Consider the following 27,964-nt stretch of genomic DNA (forward strand, 5'->3'; position numbering starts at 1 on the left):
TGTTCTTTAGGTCTGGTATATGATCTTATTATCATATTAATTTATCATCGTATTTTTCTCCTTTTGAATAAAAACACGTTTCCCCTTGATGGTTTCCAATACTATATATTTACTGCATTATGATCAACCTGCTCATGTTGAGACCTAGAATCCAGTACAACGTACATTGAAAGAGACACCGCTTACCTTCAGGAAGTGAATTACCTCCCTTGGACGGCATCATGGCCGATGTAAACACTGTCGACGTGTGCTGCTGAACATTGGTCAAACTGATTGTATCTTCCGTGAATCGTCAGTCGAATAAACCAGACTACTATGGTATTGTATAACAAAGCTGATCACTAACATAAGTTATTACTGCCACCTCAACTACTAGCGCTTAGCCTGTCCTCACTGCAATCTCTCCACTGCACAGGGATGTTACAAATATCTGTCACTGCATTTTGTCAATGTGAAATCACTTCTGACTTCAAAGTTGCAGTTTACCTGTCGCGGCGCTAAGTGATTGAATGCACAACTCTTAGGATTTTAAAGGAAGGCGTGATCTGAAAGTGGATCAGAGGGCTAAGGACACACCCTTAGTATTAAGTTGGGGGTTACCACCTACAGACTGTACACTGAACCTATGTGTTGAACTTGAAGGAGCAGTGAGATCTGGGAAATGAGAGCCACAGCCTGTAGCAGAGCCAGAAGCTCTATATGCTGCTGAATTCAAATTTTACTGATGAGCGTAACACAACATTCATTCACCAGCTTACATGCTCCAGAGACCATATACGGTATATTGTCTCTGCATGCTCTTAGTTTTGTTTGTTTCTTGTTGAACGCCACACTCATTAATAGTCCAGCTGTATGGTAGCTGTCTGTACATAATCGAATCCTGATCAGCCAATCCAGTGCTCAACATCATGAGCATTGATCTGTGCAATTGGGATACAATGACATGTGTCAACCAAGTCAGCGAGTCTGACCACCCGATCCTGTTAGTTGCCTCTTACGCCAAGCATGGATTGCTGGAGACCGATTCTAACCCAGATCTTCATGAGTCTGCTATACATGTATATCTAAGAGTATCCCAAAATAAGCTGAATTCGACGTTCTGGTGATTTCGACAATTGCATTGCTCGCTCTATATCGGGGGAGTACATGCGCGATCGGAGTGCACAAGCAATTTCATCGGCAGGCCGGATGACCAGTGTCAGTCTTGAGAACTTTTATTGACGATTGAAATCCGGAAGTTAAGTTATATATAAAGCAAACAAACATGAAACTTATTTACCCGTGATCGGTAATATCACTTCAGATGCAAAATCAACTGCCTATAGAACAAGAAATAGAAAGCGAAAATTCAGTAAGATCAGTCGTCTGCTTGTGACAGGCAGTATATAACTAGGAAGCCACGTGATCACAACACTCACATCAAAGCCTTCAGCTTCACCGAGTATTCACCTCCAGCGAAGATTTTCCATCTTGAAATGTCAAACGCCTCACTGTTTGACACATAGCTGAGTAGATCTAGATCCTAACAAGGTTCTTTTATGTCATGAGTAGACTATTTGCTATTTGTTTTGATTACTCCTGCTCACGACCTTATATTAAATCCGGACATCCCGCTTCCAAGCTGCGCAAACCTATTTCACTGCGCATGCGCTATGAGCGCAGCCCAGCTGTTGAAACCACTTTTCACCCCAAACGCTGGGGTGAATTTAGTGAATCGTTTGAACACCGATTTTGCAGGGGGGGTTTCATCGCGTTATTTTTCAACTTTATAAGTTGAATTGCATTTTTGATGATTTGTATCTGTAAGTCCATACCGAAAGGTATCAGAATCTGCAAAGTTGTGTTTTACGTTGCATGTGACCTTTAACAGAAAATTCTACCAGACACCAGAACTGGTAACTCTGAAAACTTACCAGCCCTTCCCAAAAGTTGACAGACCAAATAAGTTCTTTGATTCGTTTAATTTATTATTGCAGAGCTGAAATGTGAAATTAAATTATCAACCTTGTTAATTGTATATACTCACTATGCAGCAGTGTATATATTCTCCTTGTTTCAAATTGTTGTATCACTTGCTTGATAACGGTGTTAGTACATACACCGAAACGTCGCACTCATTGCAATAAAGAAGTTGACTATCCATAGAACTTAGTTTTCCTTCATCTTCACAACTTCTAAAATGCTATAAGTTATAAGAACTGTCACATTCACAGTGCTGTGAAACTGTTAAATATGAACAATGACAAACTTCAGTCAAAATTAATGCTCAGCACTATCACTAACACACTAAGTCTTATTGTTGCAAAATGTGTAATATCACAGGAATCTCAACTAATACATCTCAAGTGTTATTGTTACAAAAGCAGTCTCACAAATAAGATTCTCATGATTACACATAAAATATGAGCCCGACTGTCAAGCTGGTAAGATTTATTTTTTGCCAGAATTAACCCGTCTCGAGCGTTCGGACGGGCAGTAGTTTCCTACACTACATACAGTGTTGTAGGTGTATTGCAGAAATGTTGTCACTTTACCGATGTGAACAGTCCTGTGTAATGATATCATCAGAGAAATTACATTGTTAATTTCATGTTAATCCAGGAATTTTGCTTTCACTTATGAATAAGTGTCAACAACCTGTGGTCTTAAGTCAAAAGTGTTGATATTGAAGAAGTGTTACAACCTTGTAAAAGTGTTGATATTGAAGAGATTATTACATTTGTGTGTGAATCATAGTGATTATATTAACCTCTTGTCTCAATTCATGTAATGTAAATTCAATTTGTCACCCTAGTGTGACACTAATCACTTCTCATGAACCATCTCTGTGTTGTACCTTTTATATTGCCATATGTGTGCTGCTATAAACAGTGATATTTGGTGCTTCTTTCAGGATTACTCAAAGTTTATGGATGATAATTTTGATGCCAAAGAATGGGTCAACCAAGCCTTTCAGACTCATAGAGATCCTGGCACACCCAAAGATGTGAGTAACCTTGATAGTTCAACTGAGTTTGTGTGTGAAACAATGATTATGGGTTTTGGAATGTTTATTGTGCAGATAGTTAATACAGCTATTTTAAACCTGTCGTTATGTCTGTTAGATATTATACCAATTAGATCGCCACAGCAACTTAGGTTAATACCACATGTCTCTCACACATGAAATTAAATATTCAAACTTACATCTATTTGCTCAATGAGAAATTTGACTGCTTCTGTGGTCTTGACGGTTCCAGGTCATTTCATTCTACTAGTTTCATTCAGGTCAGTTTCATCCGCTCAAAGTTGAACATCTGGATTTTGTTTGTCTTCCACATCATACTAGAAAATGTAGATAGAGGGTTCTTGTTGATACAATGTCTGGCACTTGGAATTAAGGGGATGAAACAACGACAAGTGGGCTCAGAGTCAGTATACTGTATTTGAGTGGGGAATTCATGTTGAACTGCGGAAGGGTATCTCAGTGGACTGTGACTATAAAAAAGGCGTAAGTCCAGACTAATGCAAGGTCTCTTGATGTTTACAAATTACCAATCCTGTTAAAACAGAAATTATTCATTAATGGTTACTTTAAGTAGAATATGTGAATTGTTGAATGAGTTAAAATGAAAAGGTAACATTACATACATAGCTGAGTGTCAGACAGTGTATTTGTGTATATATGTTGAAGAAGGATTCGGAAAGGGTATTTGCAGGCAAAACATACCAATTATGCATCTTCTAAAAGCAGAGGTCATTTGATGTGTCTGATGATATGATTTGTTGTCAATTTTGTTATCATGATAGGCAGGATTATCTTAATTTAGATATCTTAGATCTAAAGTTATGCCAGTCAAGTATGCAGTGCCTCAGACATGCCTTAATCAGTAATAATATTAAAGTAAAAGATGTCCTTAACATTTGTGGAAGTTCAGCTATAGAAATATGTAATGTGTGAGTATATCTGACAGTGCTAACCATTCCCTGTTCCAACTTACAGCAGTATGCCACAACCCTGGTGATGAAGCTACAGATGTTTATACAAGTAAGTCTCAAACTTTCCCCCTCTCTGATGTGCCCTGTAATGCTTCCACAGCCCCCATGGGGCAGCGGGGTAGCCCAGTAGTTTAAGTGTTTGCTTGTCACACGTGTTTGGGTTCGATTCCCCACATGGGTACAATGTGTGAAGCCCATTTCTGGTGTCTCCCATCGTGATATAGCTGGAATATTGCTAAAAGTGGTGTAAAACCCAACGCACTCACTCACTTGCTCACGGTCAGCCTTGATGTGGCTAGAATTAAACTGGCTGTGGCCATCACTTGTACATTTGTGGGAAGATTGTTGCTGGTTTCGTGGTTGACTGTAATCCTCTGCCCCCAACCCCAAACCATTTGTCTCTGTTTTGGCTCACCTGACTTAACGTGTATATGATTTTGCAGGAGGTGAACAACATTCTGGAAGAGGCTGGTCAACAGGCACTGCAGAATCTGCCAAGGTGATGACATGAACCATGCAATACTTACACACATCAAATAAACATACATGAGGGTGTCTGGGTCAGAATGGGTCCACAGTATCCCTTGTTTATCATCAGACCTAAATAACGTAGTGTTCAGACTCTGTGGCCTGGTTGTTTGAGTGTCATTGTAGCCCATATTGTAAATAATTGCTCATGATTTCAGTCATTGGTTTGCCAGTCTGGGCCTCCAGTATGTACAGGATGATACAGAACCGTAACCTAAATTCGTGGATAACCTTGATTCGTGGATCGCGGAAATTATTATGCTAGCTTGTAAATTAAGTCTCGACTGACGCCACAAAGCGGTACTTTTGATGTACATACAATGCCACACCTCGCTGACAAAAAGTTCCGAATTTCTGCATTACACGCAAGTACACTAAATGTAATTGTCCAGCATTGAGATAAATAGCCCCAGATCACTAATACCACCATTGCCAAATTTTATTTGTACAAAATGTCAAGTAAAAAAGATATCGTTTGCTCCAACCTTCTCACTTCTCATATTCTGCTTTCCTTGGTGTCAATACTTACTGCAGTGGGATGTCGTACACAGTGGTATAAAGTAACCGACTACGTAATCCACGAAACAAGGTGACATCACATTTTGTGGGCACATGGATGGGTGATGATTGCAAATTGCTTCCGTAAACAAACCTTTCATTCACGAGTGGAATATTAGGGGTAGGCATTTTCAATTTGCTGAATCTTTGCATAAAATAATCAGTGCGTATACAAAATGAAATCATGCATTTAAAATATGAATTCCGCCGCACTTCCCTTATATCCATGAATCAAGGTTAGGCGAGTTTTAATAGTATTAACTGGGATGTTGTTCAGTGCATCACTCACTCTAGAAACTGTAACTCAGCTGTAAACATTATTGGCAAGACATTTTGTGATACAAACTTGCTCATCACCAAGATGACCCAAGATGACCTAACTAACCCATAGCTTTCATTGATGAGGGAAGTTGTTAAGTAATGTTTATCTGAAAGTCGTATAAGGTTCATGATTTTATATTGTTTTCCTAGTATATATGCTTTTTAATTGCACAAAAATGTACCAAAATGATTGGGTTAATACAAAGTTTTGGACATTCAGAGTTATGCGTGAAGTGGACGCAGTGAGACAAGAGGCTTCCCTGCTGCAGGACCAGATGAGAACAGTCAAACAGGACATCCAGAAGGTAGGTGTCCAGTGTAGAACAGTCAAACAGGACATCCAGAAGGTAGGTGTCTATTGCAGAACAGTCAAACAGGACATCCAGAAGGTAGGTGTCTATTGCAGAACAGTCAAACAGGACATCCAGAAGGTAGGTGTCTATTGCAGAACAGTCAAACAGGACATCCAGAAGGTAGGTGTCTATTGCAGAACAGTCAAACAGGACATCCAGAAGGTAGGTGTCTATTGCAGAACAGTCAAACAGGACATCCAGAAGGTAGGTGTCTATTGCAGAACAGTCAAACAGGACATCCAGAAGTCAAACAGGACATCCAGAAGGTAGATGTCTATTGCAGTCAAACAGGACATCCAGAAGGTAGAGTGTCTATTGCAGAACAGTCAAACAGGACATCCAGAAGGTAGGTGTCTATTGCAGAACAGTCAAACAGGACATCAGAAGGTAGGTGTCTATTGCAGTCAAACAGAATCAGAAGGTCAAACAGGACATCCAGAAGGTAGGTGTCTATTGCAGAACAGTCAAACAGGACATCCAGAAGGTAGGTGTCTATTGCAGAACAGTCAAACAGGACATCCAGAAGGTGAGTGTCCAGTGTAGAACAGTCAAACAGGACATCCAGAAGGTGAGTGTCCAGTGTAGAACAGTCAAACAGGACATCCAGAAGGTGAGTGTCCAGTGTAGAACAGTCAAACAGGACATCCAGAAGGTGCTGTCAAATCAATCCATCCAAAAACTTTAAGTCCTTGATATACGGGGTATAATCTGTAATATTTGTAGGAACATTTAAAGAATGCCATTAAAAATGATGTGAAAACCTAGTAATGAATAGAATTAGATAATGAGAAAAATGATCAAGAGATAAGTTGATAGGAACCATATGATTGATGTGTTGCAGGTGGAACAGAACACTGCCCAGTCCATGCAGACCCTGCTGAAGCTGGACTCCATCAAGTCCCGGATGAAGACTACAGCAGATGCTCTCAAGGTATGCACTACTGTGTCATCTGTTCAGCAATCTCTGTGAAAGTCCTGGATGGTATTGTAATGTTTGTTGTCACATGTTCAGTATCATTCTTATTTCTGTAGTATTACATCACACTGATGCTGTGTTGCAGGAGGCAGACAACTGGACAACACTGAGCGCCGATGTGGAGGACGTCTTCCAGTCCCAGGACATACAGACGGTCAGTTCATCTCCTGTAGCAGTAGTGAACAGTAGTCAGCAGTAGTAAACTAGTTAGTTTGCTAACATTCCATATTCTCCCTTTGTTAGATCTTTTGTGTTTTTGTTTATTTTTATAAGATAAAACAATGTCAAATCATCTATTTACTTATGTGCAGAAGTGGTTATATTGGATAAACTAAATGCCTAATTCGACCAATCTAAACTGTCAAATTTGCTTATCATTGCAGATCACTTCCAAACTGAGTGGCATGCAGCAAAGCTTGGTGAGTATCTCTTCTGGTGGCTATCTTCAAGACATGATGTGACAGTTAGAGTTCTCCAAATAAAGTCATAGTAATCAGGGTAACTTGATCATACTGCTCAAAGTTAGCTAAGGATGAACACTTTAAGCAATAATATGTCAAATTGTCTTTCTGCTTAGATGGTGGTTATGTGGTGGTTATGTGTCACCACCCATCTAACATTATTTGTCTGTGAGTTTCATCCATATTTCCTCATTTGCTCATACATTTACTACGTTCACTTTGGTGGGTGGGTGTCTTTATCAACACCCATCTAACTCACTTATTCTTCTGTTCACAGCAAATGTTGGTGGACACCCCTGATTATGCCTCACGATGTCAGCACCTCGAGAAACTCAAAAACCGTCTGGAAGCCCTATTGAGTCCTCAGCTGGTGGCAGCATTCAACAGCCAGTCCTTAGGTTAGTCTTGTAATGACCTACTCCCACCTGGTGGCAAACTTAGGTTATTCTTGTAATGACCTACTCCCTCCTGGTGACAGCCTCAAGTTAGTCTTGTAATGACCTACTCCCGTCCTGGTGACAGCCTCAAGTTAGTCTTGTAATGACCTACTCCCACCTGGTGGCAGCCTTAGGTTAGTCTTGTAATGACCTACTCCCACCTGGTGGCAGCCTTAGGTTAGTCTTGTAATGACCTACTCCCACCTGGTGGCAGCCTTAAGGTTAGTCTTGTAATGACCTACTCCGCCTGGTGGCAGCCTTAGTCTTGTAATGACCTACTCCCTCCTGGTGACAGCTTAGTTAATCTTGTAATGACCTACTCCCACCTGGTGGCAGCATAGTCTTGTAATGACCAGTCCCACCTGGTGGCAGCCTTAGGTTAGTCTTGTAATGACCTACTCCCACCTGGTGGCAGCCTTAGGTTAGTCTTGTAATGACCTACCCTCCTGGGTCAGCCTTAAGGTGGACCTTACTCATTGGCAACAGCCAGTCCTTAGGTTAGTTTTGTAATGACGCCTGGTGGCAGCCTCAAGGTGGCAGCATTAGTCCTTGTTAATGACCTGGTGGCAGCCTTAGGTTAGTCTTGTAATGACCTACTCTGGTGGCAGCCTCAGGTTAGTTTTGTAATGACCTACTCCCACCTGGTGGCAGCCTTAGGTTAGTCTTGTAATGACCTACTCCCACCTGGTGGCAGCCTTAGGTTAGTCTTGTAATGACCTACTCCCACCTGGTGGCAGCCTTAAGTTAGTCTTGTAATGACCTACTCCCTCCTGGTGGCAGCCTTAAGTTAGTCTTGTAATGACCTACTCCCGCTTGGTGGCAGCCTCCCTACCTGGGTGGCAGCCTTAGGTTAGTCTTGTAATGACCTACTCTCCCTACTCCGCCTGGTGGCAGCCTTAGGTTAGTCTTGTAATGACCTACTCCCACCTGGTGGCAGCCTTAAGTTAGTCTTGTAATGACCTACTCCCACCTGGTGGCAGCCTTAGGTTAGTCTTGTAATGACCTACTCCCACCTGGTGGCAGCCTTAGGTTAGTCTTGTAATGACCTACTCCCGCCTGGTGGCAGCCTTAGGTTAGTCTTGTAATGACCTACTCTCAGCTGGTGGCAGCCTTAAGTTAGTCTTGTAATGACCTACTCCGGCCTGGTGGCAGCCTTAGGTTAGTCTTGTAATGACCTACTCTACTTAGGTTAGTCTTGTAATGACCTACTCCCTCCTGGTGGCAGCCTCAGTTGGCAGCCTACCTACCCCACCTTAAGGTCTTGTAATGACCTACTCCCTCCTGGTGGCAGCCTTAGGTTAGTCTTGTAATGACCTACTCCCAGCTGGTGGCAGCCTTAGGTTAGTCTTGTAATGACCTACTCCCACCTGGTGGCAGCCTTAGTTAGTCTTGTAATGACCTACTCCCACCTGGTGGCAGCCTTTAAGTTAGTCTTGTAATGACCTACTCCCACCTGGTGGCAGCCTTAGGTTTAGTCTTGTAATGACCTACTCTCAGCCTGGTGGCAGACCTTAGGTGGCAGCCTTAGTCTTGTAATGACCTACTCTCAGCTGGTGGCAGCCTTAGGTTAGTCTTGTAATGACCTACTCTCAGCTGGTGGCAGCCTTAGGTTAGTCTTGTAATGACCTACTCCTGCCTGGTGGCAGCCTTAGGTTAGTCTTGTAATGACTTACTCCCGCCTGGTGGGAGCCTTAGGTTAGTCTTGTAATGACCTACTCTCAGCTGGTGGCAGCCTTAGGTTAGTCTTGTAATGACCTACTCCCACCTGGTGGCAGCCTTAAGTTAGTCTTGTAATGACCTACTCCCACCTGGTGGCAGCCTTAAGTTAGTCTTGTAATGACCTACTCCCACCTGGTGGCAGCCTTAAGTTAGTCTTGTAATGACCTACTCTCAGCTGGTGGCAGCTGGTTCTTAGGTTAAATCTGTGATCGTGTGTGTTGAGTGTTTGAAAGATGATGCTTTGCTGCTGCAGAATCTGCCCAGATGTACACGAAGATGTTCGAGAACATTGACCGTCTGCCCCAGCTGTACAAATACTACCACAAGTGTCACAAGGTAGGTCAAGTTCACCAGTGTCTGACAAGGTCACAATGCAAATATCAAAATTTTGAACAAATTATGTTTTTGAATTTATGCAGAATTGATTATGGAAGTCAGCCCTGTGGCAAGGAGAGCTGTTTTTTCCTGCCTATGCACTTAAATTGATATGAAGTAAGGCATGATCCAATAAACTACCATGGGATAAAACAGGAAGTAACTTTCATTCATTGTGTTTCGTCTGAATTTCTTGAATTTAAGAGAACCAAGAATTTTCTTGACCTCATCATTGATCGTCGTTGTATCTTGGCAACAGCAACAGCTGCTACAAGCTTGGAAGGACATCCTGGAGACAAAGCAAGACGACACTGCGCTGGTGTGGATGACGGACTTCTACGACCATCTCACCTCCACCTGGCACTCACAGGTACCACACAGGCTCTGGCAGTAACTTTATAACATAAGCTTGAATAACTTCCCAGTGGTACATCGTATAAACAGCACCTCAGTGAGTGAGTTTAGTTTTATGCCGCTTTTAGCAATATTCCAGCAATATCATGGCAGGGGACACCGGAAATGGGCTTCACACATTGTACCCATGTGGGGAATCTGACCCAGGTCTTCGGCGTGACAAGTGAACGCTATATCCACCCGGCTACCCCACCGCCCCAACAGCACCTTAGATGAAGCACCATGAATTTCTTGGGTGTCATGTTCACAGTTCTCACATGTTCTAGTTATATGGTGGAGATAATGTCAGTTACAATCAAAGATTCCCTCACAGGTTCAACTCATTTTGTTATCGTGTTTGACTGTGTTAGAGATTTAAGATAGTGAGTAGTGGAAGTGTGTTTGAAATGGTATGAAATGCTACTGTTTCTTTACCTTCTGAGAGCACAAGATGTCTAATGTATGCAAACTATCATCTAAATTTGGTTATGGCTGTTTTCATGATTATGGAAGGAACTAGGCATGACATTGTTGTCTTTTCATTTTATTACCCTTTAGAAAATATTTAAAACAAAATATGTGGAGAACAAATATTTTCTTTTGGTGTGTCAAAATGTTTGTGTTCCTCCCATGAGCTTTCAGTTGAAGTAGGATGATATGCAGATATGTGTACCCCAAGGCAGTGGCTAACTCACGGTTGTGTATACGCTGGACTACAGGTCTGCGATCTGCTGAGTGCTGAAATATAACAGTGACCTGTGTATTGGTGTTGATTGAATAGAGGCATCTTGAAGTCTCTAGAAAAATTAATTTTTAAACTTATCCCATCTCACGACTTGCACCTCTCTCTCGCTTGCTTCGACTTTTAGTGGAATGACTGTAAACTTTTTCCCATAGGCCTCCTTGTCCATTCGCCCGTGCACTCCATGCTGCTCTCCTTAATTAGCTTCCTAGTTCCTAATAAAGCTTGCAGCATGCTCCACTAATTGCCCACGTGACTACCTTGAATGATCATTCTCTTTCTTGACGCACGACTGTGTGGACGTGCTGTATATTAGGGACATTAGTTCACCCTAACATCATAGGGAAAACAGATAATCAGTCAAGGAAAAGGAAAGTTTGTCCTCAATGCAAGACGAATTATTTGTCACTCGACCCTCATTCGTCTTTCAGTGACTGTATTGGACAATGTAACTGGAACAAATGATGTGGCAAGTGTAATTCACTAAAATATGAGGATTTTAAGGCCTACCTTCGTGTTTGCTCCCAGAGAATCGCCGATAGGGACAGGAAATCAACAGAATCTGATCCCACTCCCGTCAAGTGTATCAAGTTAGAGCGACAGAAAATCGGACCTTCACGCAAGAGAGCGACGTCTGTGGTTCAAGTGGATTTTATGGATGCTTCATCAGATTCTTACTTATCTGAGGACATTCAGCACCTATTACGTACGCATCAATCACCTCCTTCCATAGTGTCAGATCACTCACGGGTGGTTGTGATCGATAATTCATTGTTGCCTGTCCCATCTACACTACCAGGGGACCTTAGATCGACACTATCATCATCCAGATCGTCGGTACATATCCCCTCGACTGTCTCAGTTTGTTTGGAGCCTGGCCAACCATGTTCAACCAGCCAACTGTCCCCCCACAGTTCATTGAACCAGACGGAGCTGGCTACAACAGCATCGCCGGGGGACGTTCATCATGAATCAACACTTCGGGTTTCGTCACCTAATGGCCGATCCAGATCACCACATTATTCTAGATCACCACAACGATCTAGATCACCTTCACGATCCAGATCAACATCACAAACCCGATCTAGATCACCAGATCGATCCAGATCACAGTCACGATCCAGAGCACAACTACGATCCACATCACTTGATCAATCCAGATCACCTAACCGATCCAGATCACCAAACGGATCCAGATCACAACTTCAAACCAGATAACCGGACCGATCCAGATCACCTAGCCGATCCATATCACCGAACCGATCCAGATCACAACATCGAAGTAGATCATTGGACTGATCCAGATCACCTAATCGATCCAGATCACCGAATGGATCCAGATCAAAACTTCGAATCAGATCACCGGACTGATCCAGATCACCGAATGGATCCAGATCACAACTTCGAATCAGATCACCAGACTGATCTAGATCACCTAACCGATCCAGATCACAACATCGAAGTAGATCGCCAGACCGATCCAGATCACAACATCAAAGTAGATCACCTAACCCATCCAGATCACCAAATCAAGCCAGATCGCAACTGCAAACCAGATCACCTGCTCGTTCCAGATCACGATCACAGTTTCCAGTTAGTGCATTGAATCAATCCAGATCATCTTACCAACCCAGGTCACCTATACGATCTAGATCACCTTTCAGAGCCATTGACCAATCGGGATCACAGTACAGATCCACATCTTATGGCCGATCCTATTCAGATGGTCGAACCAGAACTCCAATCAGAACCAGATCAGACCGGGACTAGTTCTTCATATCATACCGGATCACCTAGCCATACTAGGGAATCCAGATCACCGGCTTACCAACCTACTTCGGTACTTACCACGTCGGGATCTCGATACAGTTCCTAAATGACCGACGTTCGGGTCATCATTGCTCTGATACCACTAATAGGCCTACAGTCTCTTACAATGTTCCAACTTCACTCTCTGAGAATCCTTCGACTCACTCTAGGATCATCACTGAGTCATGGGAACCTGATAACAATCCCACTCCTACAGGATCTAAATATGATGATCAGGGCCATAACCTCAGCCTGGAACCAAATACAGCCTTCTACTCCAGCCCATCCAGCTTCGGTAGCACCTGGCTCTTCATCTGGTCCACCTCCTGAGATTGATCCAGTCCAAATAGCCATGCTTGCATCTCCCGCTCACTCTGAGTTATCTACCCCAGGGGGGTAGCTTTTGCAGCAGTTGAGACACCTCAGGTACTCCTTTGGATTGTTGAGAAGCTCCAACTTCCCTTGAGTACTTCAGCAGATGACCTGGATCAGTCTTATACTCTTAGGAACCGGGATTGGTCTACCATTACCCTTCCACCTCGACCTTGTATTCTGAAATTATCCAGTACACTAAATGATGGTTTCAAGAGCCTGAAACGAATTAAGGACGGATTTTCTGCTCCCAGATATAATCCTTCTACCTCTCATGTCCACGGCCTAACAAAAATCTCTACGGCTCCAACAGTTGATGAGGATATTGGAACCCTGTGTGGCAAACGAGCTGCTTCGCCTTACCTTATTGAGGACCGAGAGTTGGCTCACATGGATTCAGCCGTTGCCATCTATTAGTTGCGTGATTGCAGCAGTCGACGCTGTTAACTCTGCTCTGGAGCATACTTACTCTGATCAAGACGCTTACATCCGAGGAGACTTTAGCTCTGGACCAGTTCCAAATTATCCTGGATCAGTTGTCTCATTTTTGGGGCTACACTCTTGCCTTTCGCCGGCGTTGCTGTTCTCTTCATGGGAGGAGCAATTTAAAACAGAACTGTTTCGCCAGCCATGGTTTACTGACTCCCTCTTCAATGACAGCATCCAAGAAGTATCTACTAAAGTTGATAAAGAAACCCACTTTCAAGTCTCGATTGAAATGTTAAAGATACAGAAGTCACAGCTCCAGGACTCAGTGTCGAACTACACAGTACACCCCTACCAATCCGGATTTTACGCAATCTATTTCAGGGAGCATCCACTCAAGGCCGTGGCAGAGGAAACAGATCTGGCCGTGGTGGTTCCTCCCATCGCATGGTTCCTAAGAAAAATTCCAAAACTCCGGCTCATCTTCAATATGAAGTTGTTCAAAGCCCGATTCCTGTTTCCACCGCCTCACTTCAGGATGGTGTCGATCAACCTTTTATGCACCATCCTGAAGAAGGGAGACTTCCTCATCAGCCTGTATCTTCAGGATGCTTATCTTCACGTTCCGATACATCCAGAACACCAGAAGTACCTTCGCTTCGTGTTCAAGGGGAATCACTACCAATGGAAAGTCCTACCATTTGGAATTTCCGGGGCCCCATGGCTTTTTACCCAAATTACCAAGCCCATAACAAGCTTCCTCCACTTTCACGGGATCACCTTCAAAAGCTACATAGATGATTGCATCCAGGCTCAACAGGATCCGATCGTATTGCTTCGCCAGCTACAGTTCACCACCACGCTGCCCAAACAGTTGTTTGCTGTTGAACATCGCAAAATCGGAACTAATACCGACTCAGAGACTCCAATTCATCGGAGCACTGTTCGACACTCATCAGGGGATGATGTTCGTCCCTCACGACACATGTGGATAAAGATTCAGCGATGCATTCCTCCAGCACTGTCTCAGGCAAGAACCTTCGTCAGTGGCAGGAGCTACTGGGCCTTCTGACGTCACCTCAAGCCTTAACGTACAGAGGCCAGCTCCATTCTTCGGCCGATACAGTGATTTCTACGCCCGTACCTTCAGGCCGACAACCCCAAGGAACTGATTTGCCTTCCAGAACTGCTTCGTCCATTCCTTCAATGGTGGCTCGACAAACGGAATGTTTGCGCCAGAATCTCTATGATGCCCTTTGCACAGACTCATCACCTATTCGTCGATGCATCCCACATGGGTTGGGGAGCTCACTTCCTCGAGCATATAAACGAGCTGGAATTCAAGGCGATAATTCAAGCCATCTCACATTGGGCAACAGAGCTTCAATCAACCAGTCTGTTGATCCAATCAGACAATTCGACAGTGGTTTGGTATATAAATCATCTAGGCTCGACAGGCTTGGCGAATCTGCTACAATGGGCAATCAGGTTCTTCCATCTCATCGACTCAGTCAACATCGTAGCCAGAGCCAGACACATTCCTGGGGTAAAAAATGTGATCGCCGATGCCTTGTCCCGATCCAACCGACCGTCCGTGACAGAGTGGAAGTTACTGCCCCAGATCTTTCAGTCGATGATCTACCCGTTATCACGGCCTCAAATAGATCAGTTCGCCACAAGGTTCAACAACCAACTTCCAAAGTTCGTATCACCAATCCCAGACTCCTTGGCTTGGGACCTCGAGCGATTAGCAATATCATGGGAGGGTCTCAATGCGTACACGTTCCCTCCTCCAGCTCTGCTGCCAAAAGTAATACAGGAACTATTGGCAACCAGCAACATACTACTGCTTTTGGTCGCACCCTTCTGGCCAGCAAGAAGTTGGTTTGTCAACCTGAGAAGCCTGGCAGAGCCAAACCCAGTACCACTTTCCAACCGGGACGACCTACTTCTTCACCCTCACTCGGAACTGCGCCACGGGTCACATCAGACCCTCAATCTACACGTTTGGCGCATCTTCAGAGGTCTCTCATAGCTAAGGGCTACTCTCGCCAAGTAGCCACAGCTATCACTTCAGCGCATCGTACTTCGACCTGTTCCTTGTACGACAACAAGTGGAAGAAGTTTGAAGACTATTGCAAGGTTAGGGAAATTGCATCCCCCAGCTCAGGTCGTTGCTGAGTTTCTCCAGCATCTCCGCACTACTAAGCTTACCACCACGGGCACGAAGATTTACACTGTTCCCGAGTTGCAGAGTCTATTACGCTCCTATAGACTCTCTGACCAGTCCAGGAAGTTCAGACCTCTGGCCTGGGATCTGTCTGTCGTCCTTCGGCATATGATTTCTACAGACTATGAACCTTTAGAGGACAAGGACTTCGAACAAGTGACATTCAAGACATTCTTCCTGGTAGCTTTGGCTACCGCTGCTCTTATATCTGAACTGCATGCGCTTGATGTCAATCGGGTGCGGTTCGAGCGGAAGAAGCATGGCAAGGCTTGGGTCTCCGCTGGGACTTCATTGCGAAAAACCAACTGCCAGGGCAACCGGACTGGCCCTGATGATAATGAAGATTTGACACTCTGCCCTGTTAGGGCTCTACACGTTTACCTTGCTGCCTCCAAGGATCGTCGACGGCTACGGAAGCGCTTCTTCATACCCTTGTCGACCGCTTCAAGAACTGAGGTTTCCCGGACCACATTGGCCTTCTGGATGCGTGCCACGATCCTGCGAGCCTGCACCATTGCAGGGTTGCCTCCTCCAGCCGCTTCCAATCCCCATGAGACTTGTGCACTAGCCTCGACGATGGCCCTCCATATAGCAACTGCTCCTTGACCGCTATCATGGAAGGTTGCTTCTGGCGTTCTGATGTAGTCTTCTCTTCACATTACCTGCGAGACCTGTCTGTCACGGATGTCCAGGGACTACACCAGTTCGGACCTCTTGTACTGGCTCAGCAGCTTACATCAGCCCAACAACGCAGATGAGGGACGGTTCTGCATTCGCGTTACTGCTTCCTTGTATATACTGAATATGAATAAAAGTTGAACTGGATCTCAACCTTTTGTTCTCATTATATGGGTTTAAGAACTACTTCACTTTGCCTCCATATCAAGGCATCGGAATATGGCCACCTAGCGTGGCCGTACGGACCTGAGGCACAATCAGTATGATCATGCAGAGGTGTTCGACATTCACGCTTACTGACCTCTACTCCAAGGAGCAATTACGTCAGTGAAGTGTGACACTCACGAATTCCAGTGGATTTTGTTGCGTTCTGCCTCCGGAGTTGCCGGGCACATCCTTTGACTAAGCTTAGGCAAAGGAGTGAGGGTAAATTTGATGCTGCCCGGAACTGAACGTTAAACCTTGGAGATGCCGTGTTGTGTTTCTCTTTCACCCGCCTCGGTCGGTGTCTGGGGGGCCTTCTTGAAGCAGGGGCTGGCCCGATTCTAGTCACAAGACTTTAATTACAGGGGTACCTTGTAAATCATGGCGAGGCGAGGCCTACTTGCCAAGTTGTGTCCCTTGTCTTGTACAAGGTTGCGACCGAACACCAGATCGCTCAGGAGCACCCATCTCCCTGGGAGTTGTTGTGCTTAGTAAGCCAAGGGGTTCCGGAGAACCCACTACAAGCATAGGAGTTGCGTGCATGCGTAACAGGCCTCCCTTGTACATTGCTATCTACGGTTGTCATCAGTCCACACAGCTCCAAGACCAACTGTTCGCACTGTCCAGACAGAAGGGTAATCTGCGGCCCGACGTCCAACCGTGGGATAAGTGCAAGCCGTGAGATAGGATAAGTTTAAAATTTGGACATTTTAATATAAGTTGTACTTATCTCACACGATGGATGCCCGCCCGGCCACCCCACTACTCAGATTACAACGTTGTCTCCAAAATGAGAATGATCATTCAAGTTAGTCATGTGGGCAATTAGTGGAGCATGCTGCAAGCTTCATTAGGAACTAGGAAGCTAATTAAGGAGAGCAGCATGGAGTGCACGGACGAATGGACAAGGAGGCCTATGGAAAAAAGTTTAGTCGTTCCACTAAAAATCGGAGCGAGAGAGAGGTGCAAGTCGTGAGATAGGATAAGTATATAAATATACAATTTATATCAAAATTTCCAATTTTGAGGTCCTCATTTGGAATTAGTCTTGACCCAAGGGTACACCCACAGACAACTGTAGATATTAGTGGGAGTAAGTAGTGAGTGAGTGGGTGTTTTTTTTGCAATATTCCTGCATTATCACACTGGGGGACACCAGAAATAGACTTCCCACATTGTACCCATATGGGGAATCAAACCTGGGCATTCAATGTGAGGGGCAGACACCTTACCCACTGGGCTACCCCACTGCCTCTGATAGTAAATACTCAATGGCTCATAGTAATGTTTCTTCTGCCTTAAAATTTGGTTCCTGCACATTTGGGAATGTAGATAATACACTATCATTGCCATGTTATTTTCTGTAACTCAGGTAAAATGGTGTGGCCAGGTGTTCAGCGACCCTGTTCCGATTGTGTGTGACCTGATCACTGAGTCACTGGCAAGTCTTGATCCTGGTCTGTCCACATGCTTCGCCAACCTGCTGTCTCAGAGAGGGGAGACACTCGCAACTCTCACTGAACTTAAACAGGTAAGCATTAGTCTAGCACTTCATTAGTTAGCAATATCCTTGTCTACCAGCAGTGGACAGGTGGGAGACTATTGGCATCTACACAAGTAAGCAACAACTGACAGGGTAACAACCTTAGAAACAGTAAACAACAGTACCATGATTACACAGGTAAATACTTTTGAAGAGGAAGTATGGCACTGTCAATGCAGACACAACAATTAAAAAAATAGGGACATTTTTGTTTTCAGTATTGGTAAGGGTGAAATGAAAACTACTTTGATTTTATCCTATAAGAACCGTATCTTGTCATTAAGGCCCTGGTTGACAATACTGTCACCTCTACAACAAAGTACTTCCTGATCAGTTCATAAGTGATACCAGCAGCTATACAGTCAAGAGTTCATGTGATCTGTTGCAGATATCTGAGAGATTTGCCAAGAGTATTGAGAGTGCAGTTGAAGTGCATATGACAGGTGAGACAGACATTGAATACACAGTAAACTACGTTCAAGGAACATGATTATAACAAAATACCGGATATAACAAACTGTTTTTCAGTCCCCAACACTTGCTCTCTCTTTGGATTGAAATGCATAAATCTTTTATAACAAACCAAAATTAGTGGTCCCTTTTAGTTTGTTTACTGGAGAACAGTATATTTACAGTTGGTGATTCAGTACTAAATGGAACTTTACATCACTTGTACCTGGGTAGACGTGGTGGACACCAGACCAGCCCACAGCCAATCTCAACTTAATCACTGTCGATGTGGCCATATTTGGGGATCTGATCAATAGTGATGTTCATTTAGATTCATATGATCCAACGAGTGAAACAAGTTGTCATTCATTGTCCCCTACCGTCTGTATCTACTGATGTGCTGATTATCTCCCTTGTCTTGTAGACTCCCTCCCCATGTATCAAGCCTTGAGAGACTGCTACAGACAGTGTATGTCCCTTAGTGTCAGGATCTACAGATATACTGATTATCTCCCTTGTCTTGAAGACTCCCTCCCCCATGTATCAAGCCTGGAGAGACTGCTACAGACAGTGTATGTCCCTTAGTGTCAGGATCTACAGATGTACTGATTATCTCCCTTTGTCTTGTAGACTCCTTCCCCATGTATCAAGCCTGGAGAGATTACTACAGACAGTGTATGCCCCCTAGTGTCAGGATCTACTGATATGCTGATTATCTCCCTTTGTCTTGTTAGACTCCCTCCCCCATGTATCAAGCCTGGAGTGACTAGTACAGACAGGGAATGCCCCCTACTATCTGTATCTACAGATGTACTAATTATCTCCCTTTGCCTTGTAGACTCCCTCCCCCATGTATCAAGCCTGGAGAGACTACTACAGACTGTGTATGCCCCCTACCGGCCTTATCTCATGAAGTACAAGACCTTTGAGGAGGTTCAACTAAGCAACGATCTCAACAACATAAGGCTGGTTTGTAACAAAAACAAATGTTACTTGACAAAGTACTTGTAGTCCCACAATGGGATTTGCACCAGAGACTTTCCTTCCTCCTGAGGCAAGGTAGTTGCCTGGCTATAAAGAACCAGTTTTCACCCTTGCCAAACTAGGCAGGAATTTCTCAGTTGTTTTGGCTGCCCAAATGAGTCTTTGCATAGTCCTAGCAAAACTCATGTCACAGAAACAACGTCGTAAATACATGTATCATGGTGAATGCCATGCAGTGTTTGGTCAGTTGTAGGATTTGCAAAGCATTCTGACCAGAAACTGGGCACTGACAGATATTGCCCACATCTTCTCTTGTTTTTAATCAACAAGTGATTTAATGCTCATTGAGTGGAAAGATGTTTTTAATATGGGACATATTTCAGTCACTGTTGGCACTACAACTGAGTCATAAAATTCTGTCATAGTTCAGCAAGAGCAGAATCTGGACTTTAGTGGTCAGTTATCAACCTTGCCTCAGGAATATGGAGACCTTCTCATCTGTCGTCGGACACCTTGTCCACATGGCCAAAGAGGTTATGACTCCACACCATGGTACACACTGGTAATTAAAGGTTGATTAGCCTCGTTTCTGCATCATGTTAGAAAATCAAGTACAATTTTGATAAGTCTCACGCTTGTGTTAAAAACTTTCTCCATGACATACAAAGAAATGCTGTTGCTATATTGCAGGACCATGAGGAGGTGTTGGACACAGTCCAGCTTCTTGGGGAATCGGTCAACAAACTCTTCCATTCAGCCAACGAGGTGAGACATAGTGATGCATGTTTATGTACATTGTCAGTATTTTGAGGTTGAAAAGCACTGTTTCTCAATATCTGTAAATACAATGGGCCTTTTTATTATGTGAGCTGTAGAAAGTCACAATCAAAACACTTTTGAAAATATTTACATTGTTTTAATTTAGAAAAACTGTTGTACTTTCTTTTGTATGTTTTTGTTTTTATATTTTCTGTTCAACCAACCAGATTGATGTAGTAAAAAATAATACATCACCTGGGGTGTATTTTGTTAGTTGGGTTTTTTTTGGCGTGACTGCATTTAAAGCATCTGGATACTGAAAGTTATTTGTAAGGTTTGTAGGTCTTTAATTTTGTAGCAAGGTTATGTTTTCTATAGAAAGGTGTGTACTTGCACGTGTAATTGTGAGTGTCTGAATGGCATATGTTTTCTTGTGCTTCAGGCAAATGACAGATGTCAGAAACTCACAAATGGTTATGGTTACGTCAGCCTACTGGAGGCACACAAGGTGAGAGTCATTGACCTGTGAACAAGGTCACAGTGATCTGACAGATATGAGGTCAAGGTCACTCTTGGTTTGTTTAGTAAAATGTTTTCAGTTAGAATTAAATGATTTCACCTGTCCAGATTCTGTTGTTTAAGCCCACTGTGATGTAGCTTTGATATGAATTACTGGCACATACATATTTTGTGCACAAACATGTTTTAATTACAAATATATAGATTGTGTATGCACTGATGATGTGTTTTGTTCAGTGTCACGTTATGGACAGGGTATGTAAATTAGCATTGATTTTGAAGGTTTGTACAAAGGGGTTGCTTTATATGTGGAATCACTTTATATGCGGTGATAGACAGTATTTTAAAATATGGAGAGATTCCTGCTGTTTGCAGACTTAATGCTTTTGTAGGGGTTTCTTATTACTTCATATTTTAGGACAAATCTGTTAATGATAATTAAGAATGTCCTTTCAAAGTTGATAGTAAATATGAAAATGTCATAATGTCGCTTGTCTCCATTAAAAACATGTTCTGTTTTAATTAAAGTGTTTTGATTCTGTTCTCCAGACATATTTCACAAGCTATTGCCGAGAGTTCCGTCGTGTCCTCATCAATATACGTGAGAAGTGTCACACTAGCCCCAGTGACGACCCTGACTGGGAGGACTGGTCTCACTTCCAGCACTCGCTCCGTATCATCCAGACAACAGGTTAGTCTCACTGCGCTCACATACTGATTTGTCAGTCTCTCACTGCATCAGCCAGGCCACAGGCCTGTCTCACCACTGCCCACATATTGATGTAGTGATGATGCCAGCTTAGCCAGTGAGAGAATCTATGACATGTTGATGTTTTGTAGGTCAAGGTAATACCTGGTGTTATAGTCTATGGACGTTCACCCTAAATCAACACAAATACATATTGCTGACCCCTGTCTTTCCCTGATGTTTTCTCCAAATGATGACCCCTGTCTCTCCCTCTGACTCCCAATTTGTGTCACCCTCTCACCCTGTCTCCCCCACTGACCTCCAATTTGTGTCCCCCTCTCACCAGTGTCTCCCCACTGACTCCCAATTTGTGTCCCCCTCTCACCACTGTCTCCCCCACTGACTCCCAATTTGTGTCCCCCTCTCACCCCTGTCTCTCCCACTGACCCCCAATTTGTGTCTCCTTCTCACCCCTGTCTCCCCCACTTACCCCCAATTTGTGTCCCCTGTCACCCCCACTGACCCCCAATCTCCCCTTCTCACCCCTGTCTCCCTCACTGACCTCAATCTCACCACTGTCTCCCCCACTGACTCCCAATTTGTGTCCCCTCTCACCCCTGTCTCTCCCACTGACCCCTAATTTGTGTCGCCTTCTCACCCTTGTCTCCCCTACTGACTCCCAATTTGTGTCCCGCTGACCCCAATCTCCCCCTCTCACCCCTGTCTCCCCACTGACCCCCAATCTCACCCCTGTCATCGCTCTCTCACCCACTGACCCCAAATTTGTGTCCCTCTCACCCCACTGACCCAATTGTCTCCCTGTCTCCCCCACTGACCCCAGTCTGCCCCTCTCACCCCTGTCTCCCCCACTGACCCCAGTCTGCCCCTGTGTTCAAGGTGATCTGATACAGCATGTGGAGGAGCTGGACCAGCACATCATCAGCTGTATCCTACACACGGTCGGCAAAACTGTTGGGACATCCTCACCAAGCAAAGATGCTGACAAGAGGTGCAGTAGCACTCTTTAATCTCTAGATTAATGCTCTAGAACCCTGATAACAGCTGTACAAACTATCAATTCAATCTCAAGTTAAGTACAGATGTAGCTTAAGCTGTGAAATTGTAATTTGAAGAATAAGCTCATCTCTTTTACCTGAAACTCTCCTGGGAAGACCCATGGAGGCTATATTGTCAAAACTGCATCCTGGAGACGTTGATGCCCTGAAACTTCTGTATTGGTAAAAGAGTGTGTAATGGAATGACTGTATGGTCTCCATGGCAGCTTGTTCTCAAGCTATTCACTGTTTGTTTCCCAGACTGAGCCAGCGCCGACACACCCTGACATTCCAGGCTGCACTGTTCCTGTCCAGTGAGGAGGAGGTGGCTGCCCTGGTGCAGCTGGTCACCAGTCTGGAGGAAGGTGGGTGGGTTTGCTGGTCTAGGGGCAGGCAGGTATGTCAGGTGTACACTAGGGGTCACCAGTCTGGAGGAAGGTGGGTGGGTTTGCTGGTCTAGGGGCAGGCAGGTATGTCAGGTGTACACTAGGGGTCACCAGTCTGGAGGAAGGTGGGTGGGTTTGCTGGTCTAGGGGCAGGCAGGTATGTCAGGTGTACACTAGGGATCACCAGTTTGGAGGAAGGTGGGTGGGTTTGGATGTACATTAGGGCTTACTGGTCTAGGGGCAGGCAGGTATGTCAGGTGTACACTAGGGATCACCAGTCTGGAGGAAGGTGGGTGGGTTTGGATGTACATTAGGGCTTACTGGTCTAGGGGCAGGCAGGTATGTCAGGTGTACACTAGGGGTCACCAGTCTGGAGGAAGATGGGTGGGTTTGGATGTACATTAGGGCTTACTGGTCTAGGGGCAGGCAGGTATGTCAGGTGTACACTAGGGGTCACCAGCTTTGAGGAAGGTGGGTCAGGGTGTACTCTAAGGGATGCCTGTCTTGGGATTGGTCAGGGTGTACTCTAAGGGTTGCCTGTCTTGGGATTGGTCAGGGTGTACTCTAAGGGATGTCTGTCTTGGGATTGGTCAGGGTGCACTCTAAGGGATGTCTGTCTTGGGATTGGTCAGGGTGTACTCTAAGGGATGCCTGTCTTGGGATTGGTCAGGGTGTACTCTAAGGGTTGCCTGTCTTTGAATTGGTCAGGGTGTACTCTAAGGGATGCCTGTCTTGGGATTGGTCAGGGTGTACTCTAAGGGATGCCTGTCTAGGGATTGGTCAGGGTGTACTCTAAGGGATGCCTGTCTAGGGATTGGTCAGGGTGTACTCTAAGGGTTGCCTGTCTAGGGAAGGGTGAGTGGCACAGGGTGTATAGGTGTAACTGGTCTGGAGGAAGGTGGGTCAGGGTGTTCTCGAGGGGTCACCTGACTGGAGAAAGGTCGGTAGCACAGGATGTACTCTGAGGGATGCCTCTATAGGGAAGGATGGGTGGCAGAGGGTATACTCAAGGGGAAACTGGTCTTGAGGAAGGTGGGTCAGGGGGTACTCGAGGGGTTCCCAGTCTGTTGAGGTGTGAATAATGATTGACTGTATCCAACACCCTACAGGAGACACTCCATCAGTGCTGACAGAAATAATGTCTGACATGAGCAAACTGAGTGAAGCGGTGCACAAGTTTGGATTTGACATCGTGTTTGCCCAGCTGAAGAGATATCTCGGCAACCTGTCCAACATGGAGGTAAAACATTTTGTTCAGTTTCCCCAGCCTTGATAAATGTCACCTCACCTCACCTCACCTCACCTCACCTTGCCTCACCTCACCTTGCCTCACCTCACCTCACCATGCCTCACCTCACCGTGCCTCACCGTGTATTACATCATCATTATAGCTTGGTTGATGCCCTGGAGTCATTCACTACCATGGCTTGGTGTTAAGTCAGATTCATTTAAGTAGGATAAATAAATAAGTCTGTATCCTTGTATGTAGACAAAATGTTCTGGCCATATGGCCAATATTACAACAGTCTTAGCGTTTCCTTATATGCTATCCTGTCATCTGTGTTTCTGTTAAACAAATTTCTGAGGGATCAGACGATCATCTTGATGTTACAGATATGGACTTCCCGGTCTGCTGGTGGGGCCATGACCTCTGACCTCCCGACCTTCAGCCTTTCACCCCAGGAGTACATCACAAAGGTCAGCACTGCTGCTACTGCAGAGACTGGTTCTGCTAGTCCACAACTAGGTTTCCTTACAGCCAAACACCCACATAATTACAGTTGGGAAGATATATCAGTTATAGAAGGATGTGTGTCCCACACTGCCATCAGATCCCATTGAACCCTTTACTGGTCTTGTTCAAGCCTGTCAGGGTATTCACACATTTGTTATCTGAAGAGAATCCAAAGTTAAGTTTGGTTTCACCTCCTAACCCTTATTTGTCTTTTGATAAACACCACATTGAGGTATATATGGGCATAGCGTGTGTCCTTTGATATAATGGGCATAGGCACCTTTGATAAACACCACAATCAGGTATATATGGGCATAGCGTGTGTCCTTTGATAAACACCACATTCAGGTATATATGGGCATAGCGTGTGTCCTTTGATAAACACCACATTCAGGTATATATGGGCATAGCATGTGTCCTTTGATAAACACCACATTCAGGTATATATGGGCATAGCGTGTGTCCTTTGATAAACACCACATTCAGGTATATATGGGCATAGCGTGTGTCCTTGGATAAACACCACATTCAGGTATATATGGGCATAGCGTGTGTCCTTTGATAAACACCACATTCAGGTATATATGGGCATAGCATGTGTCCTTTGATAAACACCACATTCAGGTATATATGGGCATAGCGTGTGTCCTTTGATAAACACCACATTCAGGTATATATGGGCATAGCATGTGTCCTTTGATAAACACCACATTCAGGTATATATGGGCATAGCTTGTAAATACTCCTGTCTGGCCATGGCCTCATCCATAGCAACACAAACATAGGTTATTGACCAAGTCTCCAAGCTTCACAACCTGACTTCTTGGATGGGCATTTTAGAAGTTGAGCTGATGAGGAATGATGACAATTTTTATGGATATACATCTCAATCTCCTATACATGTGTTGTAGATCAACCTGATTTATTGTACAAACAACTCATCCCCAATCTACTGTAATAACAAGTCATGTATATAGTCTCTTTCTATGTTTCTCATGTAACACTTGCTTGACAATGACATTAGAATCTATGTGGAATCGGGTGGTCAGGCTCGCTGACTTGGTTGACACATGTCATCGGTTCCCAATTGCACAGATCGATGCTCATGCTGTTGTTCACTGGATTGTCTGGTCCAGACTCGATTATTTACAGACCACTGCCATATAGCTGGAATATTGCTGAGTGCGGCGTAAAACTAAACTCACTCACTCACTACTCCATCCTCGATAGAAGCGATATGTGTGCAAAACTGAATAGAATAGAAGAATAGAAGTCGTATATCCATAAAATTTGTCATCATTCTTGACAACCTGATTCATTTGGTAGACACATGGGGAGTGATTCAAATCACTGTCTCTGTCTATGAAAGGAATGTGGATATTGCTGAAATGTTCTCTACTCTGTTGTCAGAACCAAAAGACATGTTGGACATGAAGTTTCTAGGCCATTCTTAGTCAGTCCACACCATGTTGATGTCCTATGTGCTGGTTCTGTGTTCCAGATAGGGCAGTACCTGATGACACTGCCCCAGCATCTGGACCCTTTCACCTTGCAGGACAGCTCTACCCTCACCATCGCCCTCAAACACGGCAAGCTGCCCTTCACAGATGAACAAGGTAAGTGAGGTGAGGTGAAATTGGGTTTAACGTCGTGCTTGAGAATATTTCGCTCATATGACGACGTGCATGCATGTGTATGTGTGTGTGCGGCTGCTTCAGCCCAGACTGAAGCTGGTTTTATAGTGCTAGCCCACTGAGATACCATGCCGCAGTGAAGCATGACTACCCCCCTCAGACACATTATACTGACTCCGAGCCGACCAGTCCTTGTTGTACCCATTAATGCCGAGCGCCAGGCAGGGACCAACAAGTACCATATTTTAACGTGTTTTGGTATGACGCGGTCGGGGATCGCACCCGCGACCTTCCGCTCTCCGGGCGGACGCTCTAACCACTACACCACGGAGGCGGTCATCACACAGGAAACTGCTTCACACAGATGAAGAATGAGACATACTGTTCAATTAAATCCTCTGTCTCCATCTGTAGATTTGATGGATTGGAATGTCATTGCTTTATCGTTATGACTGACATTTATGATAGACATGATAAAATTCATTTCAGAATCACCAGAGCACCTAGCAGACCTCTGGCTGGAGTCTGTTGCCAAGGGAACCATGCATGAGTTTACAGAGGAAGTTCTCAAGATTCATGAGCTGACTCCACATGCCACAAAGCAGCTCATCACAGATATAGGTCAGTCACTCTTGAAGACACCGCCTCATCCAAGTTGTTTGTCATTTAAAATATCATCCAGTTCCCAGATTTCAAAATGACAAGTGTTTCGAACAGCCATATTGATGGCATGGTATAGCAAGAGGTGTGTATCGTCAAATCTGTTGATTTAACAGTGCACACATTCTGCCTGTAAACATTGAATTCAAATGTAAACACCTGTGAGAACTGTCCTAAGTCTCAGAATGGCTGATCATTCATAATAAAACACTGCTAATGTACCAAACCAATTGAGTGTCTGAAAACAGGTGACCTGTTCACCAGAGGTTCACTACACATGATGCATTCCTTATATCATTGATTACTTTTCTTCTGTTGTTAAAAACATCACCTACTGGTAGGCACATGAATTTAAGTCTTGATTCACTCATCTGCTGCAATATTAGCAATGTAATCCTTGATATGTGCGGATGCCTAGTTACTGTATCTGCTGATGCAATATCTGAGTGATGTAGTGAAGTAGAAATCTTCACAAATAGCTACACAACATAATTGCTGCATCATGCTTGGACAGTTTTGTTGTAACCTGATGTGTATGTTCATGTACAGACTACCTGACGAATGTGCTGGACGATCTGGGTTTGCAGTCCTCTGACATTCTTCGGAACATTGACATCCTGTTGAAGGCATCCATGGACACCTTCGCTGAAGCTGCAGAGCAGATGCCTCAGCGGATTGCCCGCGCTATCAGCTCCATGAGGAACATAGACCTCTGAGCTCGCTGTCGCACACATATTGGGATTAGTTGGCAAATCTTCATTTCATGATGTATTTATCGTGTTTAGCAATACACCATATGCTCCATTATGTTGTAACAGGGACTGAGTTCTTTCATGGGGATGGATGGTGGGGTAGCCTAGTGGTTAAAGCGGTCACTCATCACACCAATGACACGGGTTCGATTCCTCACTTGGGTTCAATGTGTAAAGCCCATTTCTGGTATCCCCCGCCATTATATTGTTTGAATATAGCTAAAAGCGGCGTAAAACTC

General features: G+C 44.4%; 1 protein-coding gene across 1 annotated transcript; it reads left to right on the forward strand.

Moving 5' to 3' along the window:
- The first annotated feature begins 216 nt into the window (after window positions 1-216).
- Window positions 217-27,832, forward strand: LOC124262897 (conserved oligomeric Golgi complex subunit 7-like). The gene is made up of 24 exons (XM_046697494.1): window positions 217-318; window positions 2,894-2,986; window positions 3,983-4,027; window positions 4,422-4,477; window positions 5,606-5,690; window positions 6,580-6,669; window positions 6,800-6,868; window positions 7,098-7,133; window positions 7,453-7,573; window positions 9,585-9,667; window positions 9,966-10,076; window positions 17,933-18,091; window positions 18,492-18,546; window positions 19,392-19,522; window positions 20,228-20,302; window positions 20,739-20,804; window positions 21,365-21,506; window positions 22,401-22,512; window positions 22,820-22,923; window positions 24,054-24,184; window positions 24,559-24,642; window positions 26,181-26,295; window positions 26,803-26,934; window positions 27,523-27,832. Exons 1-24 carry the CDS (start codon window positions 316-318, stop codon window positions 27,687-27,689), a joined length of 2,265 nt encoding a protein of 754 aa, XP_046553450.1. The 5' UTR covers window positions 217-315; the 3' UTR covers window positions 27,690-27,832.
- Window positions 27,833-27,964: the final 132 nt, after the last annotated feature.

This window comes from Haliotis rubra, unplaced genomic scaffold, assembly GCF_003918875.1.
Source record: "Haliotis rubra isolate DU_JTF1 unplaced genomic scaffold, ASM391887v1 Scf12, whole genome shotgun sequence".
NCBI lineage: Eukaryota > Metazoa > Mollusca > Gastropoda > Lepetellida > Haliotidae > Haliotis > Haliotis rubra.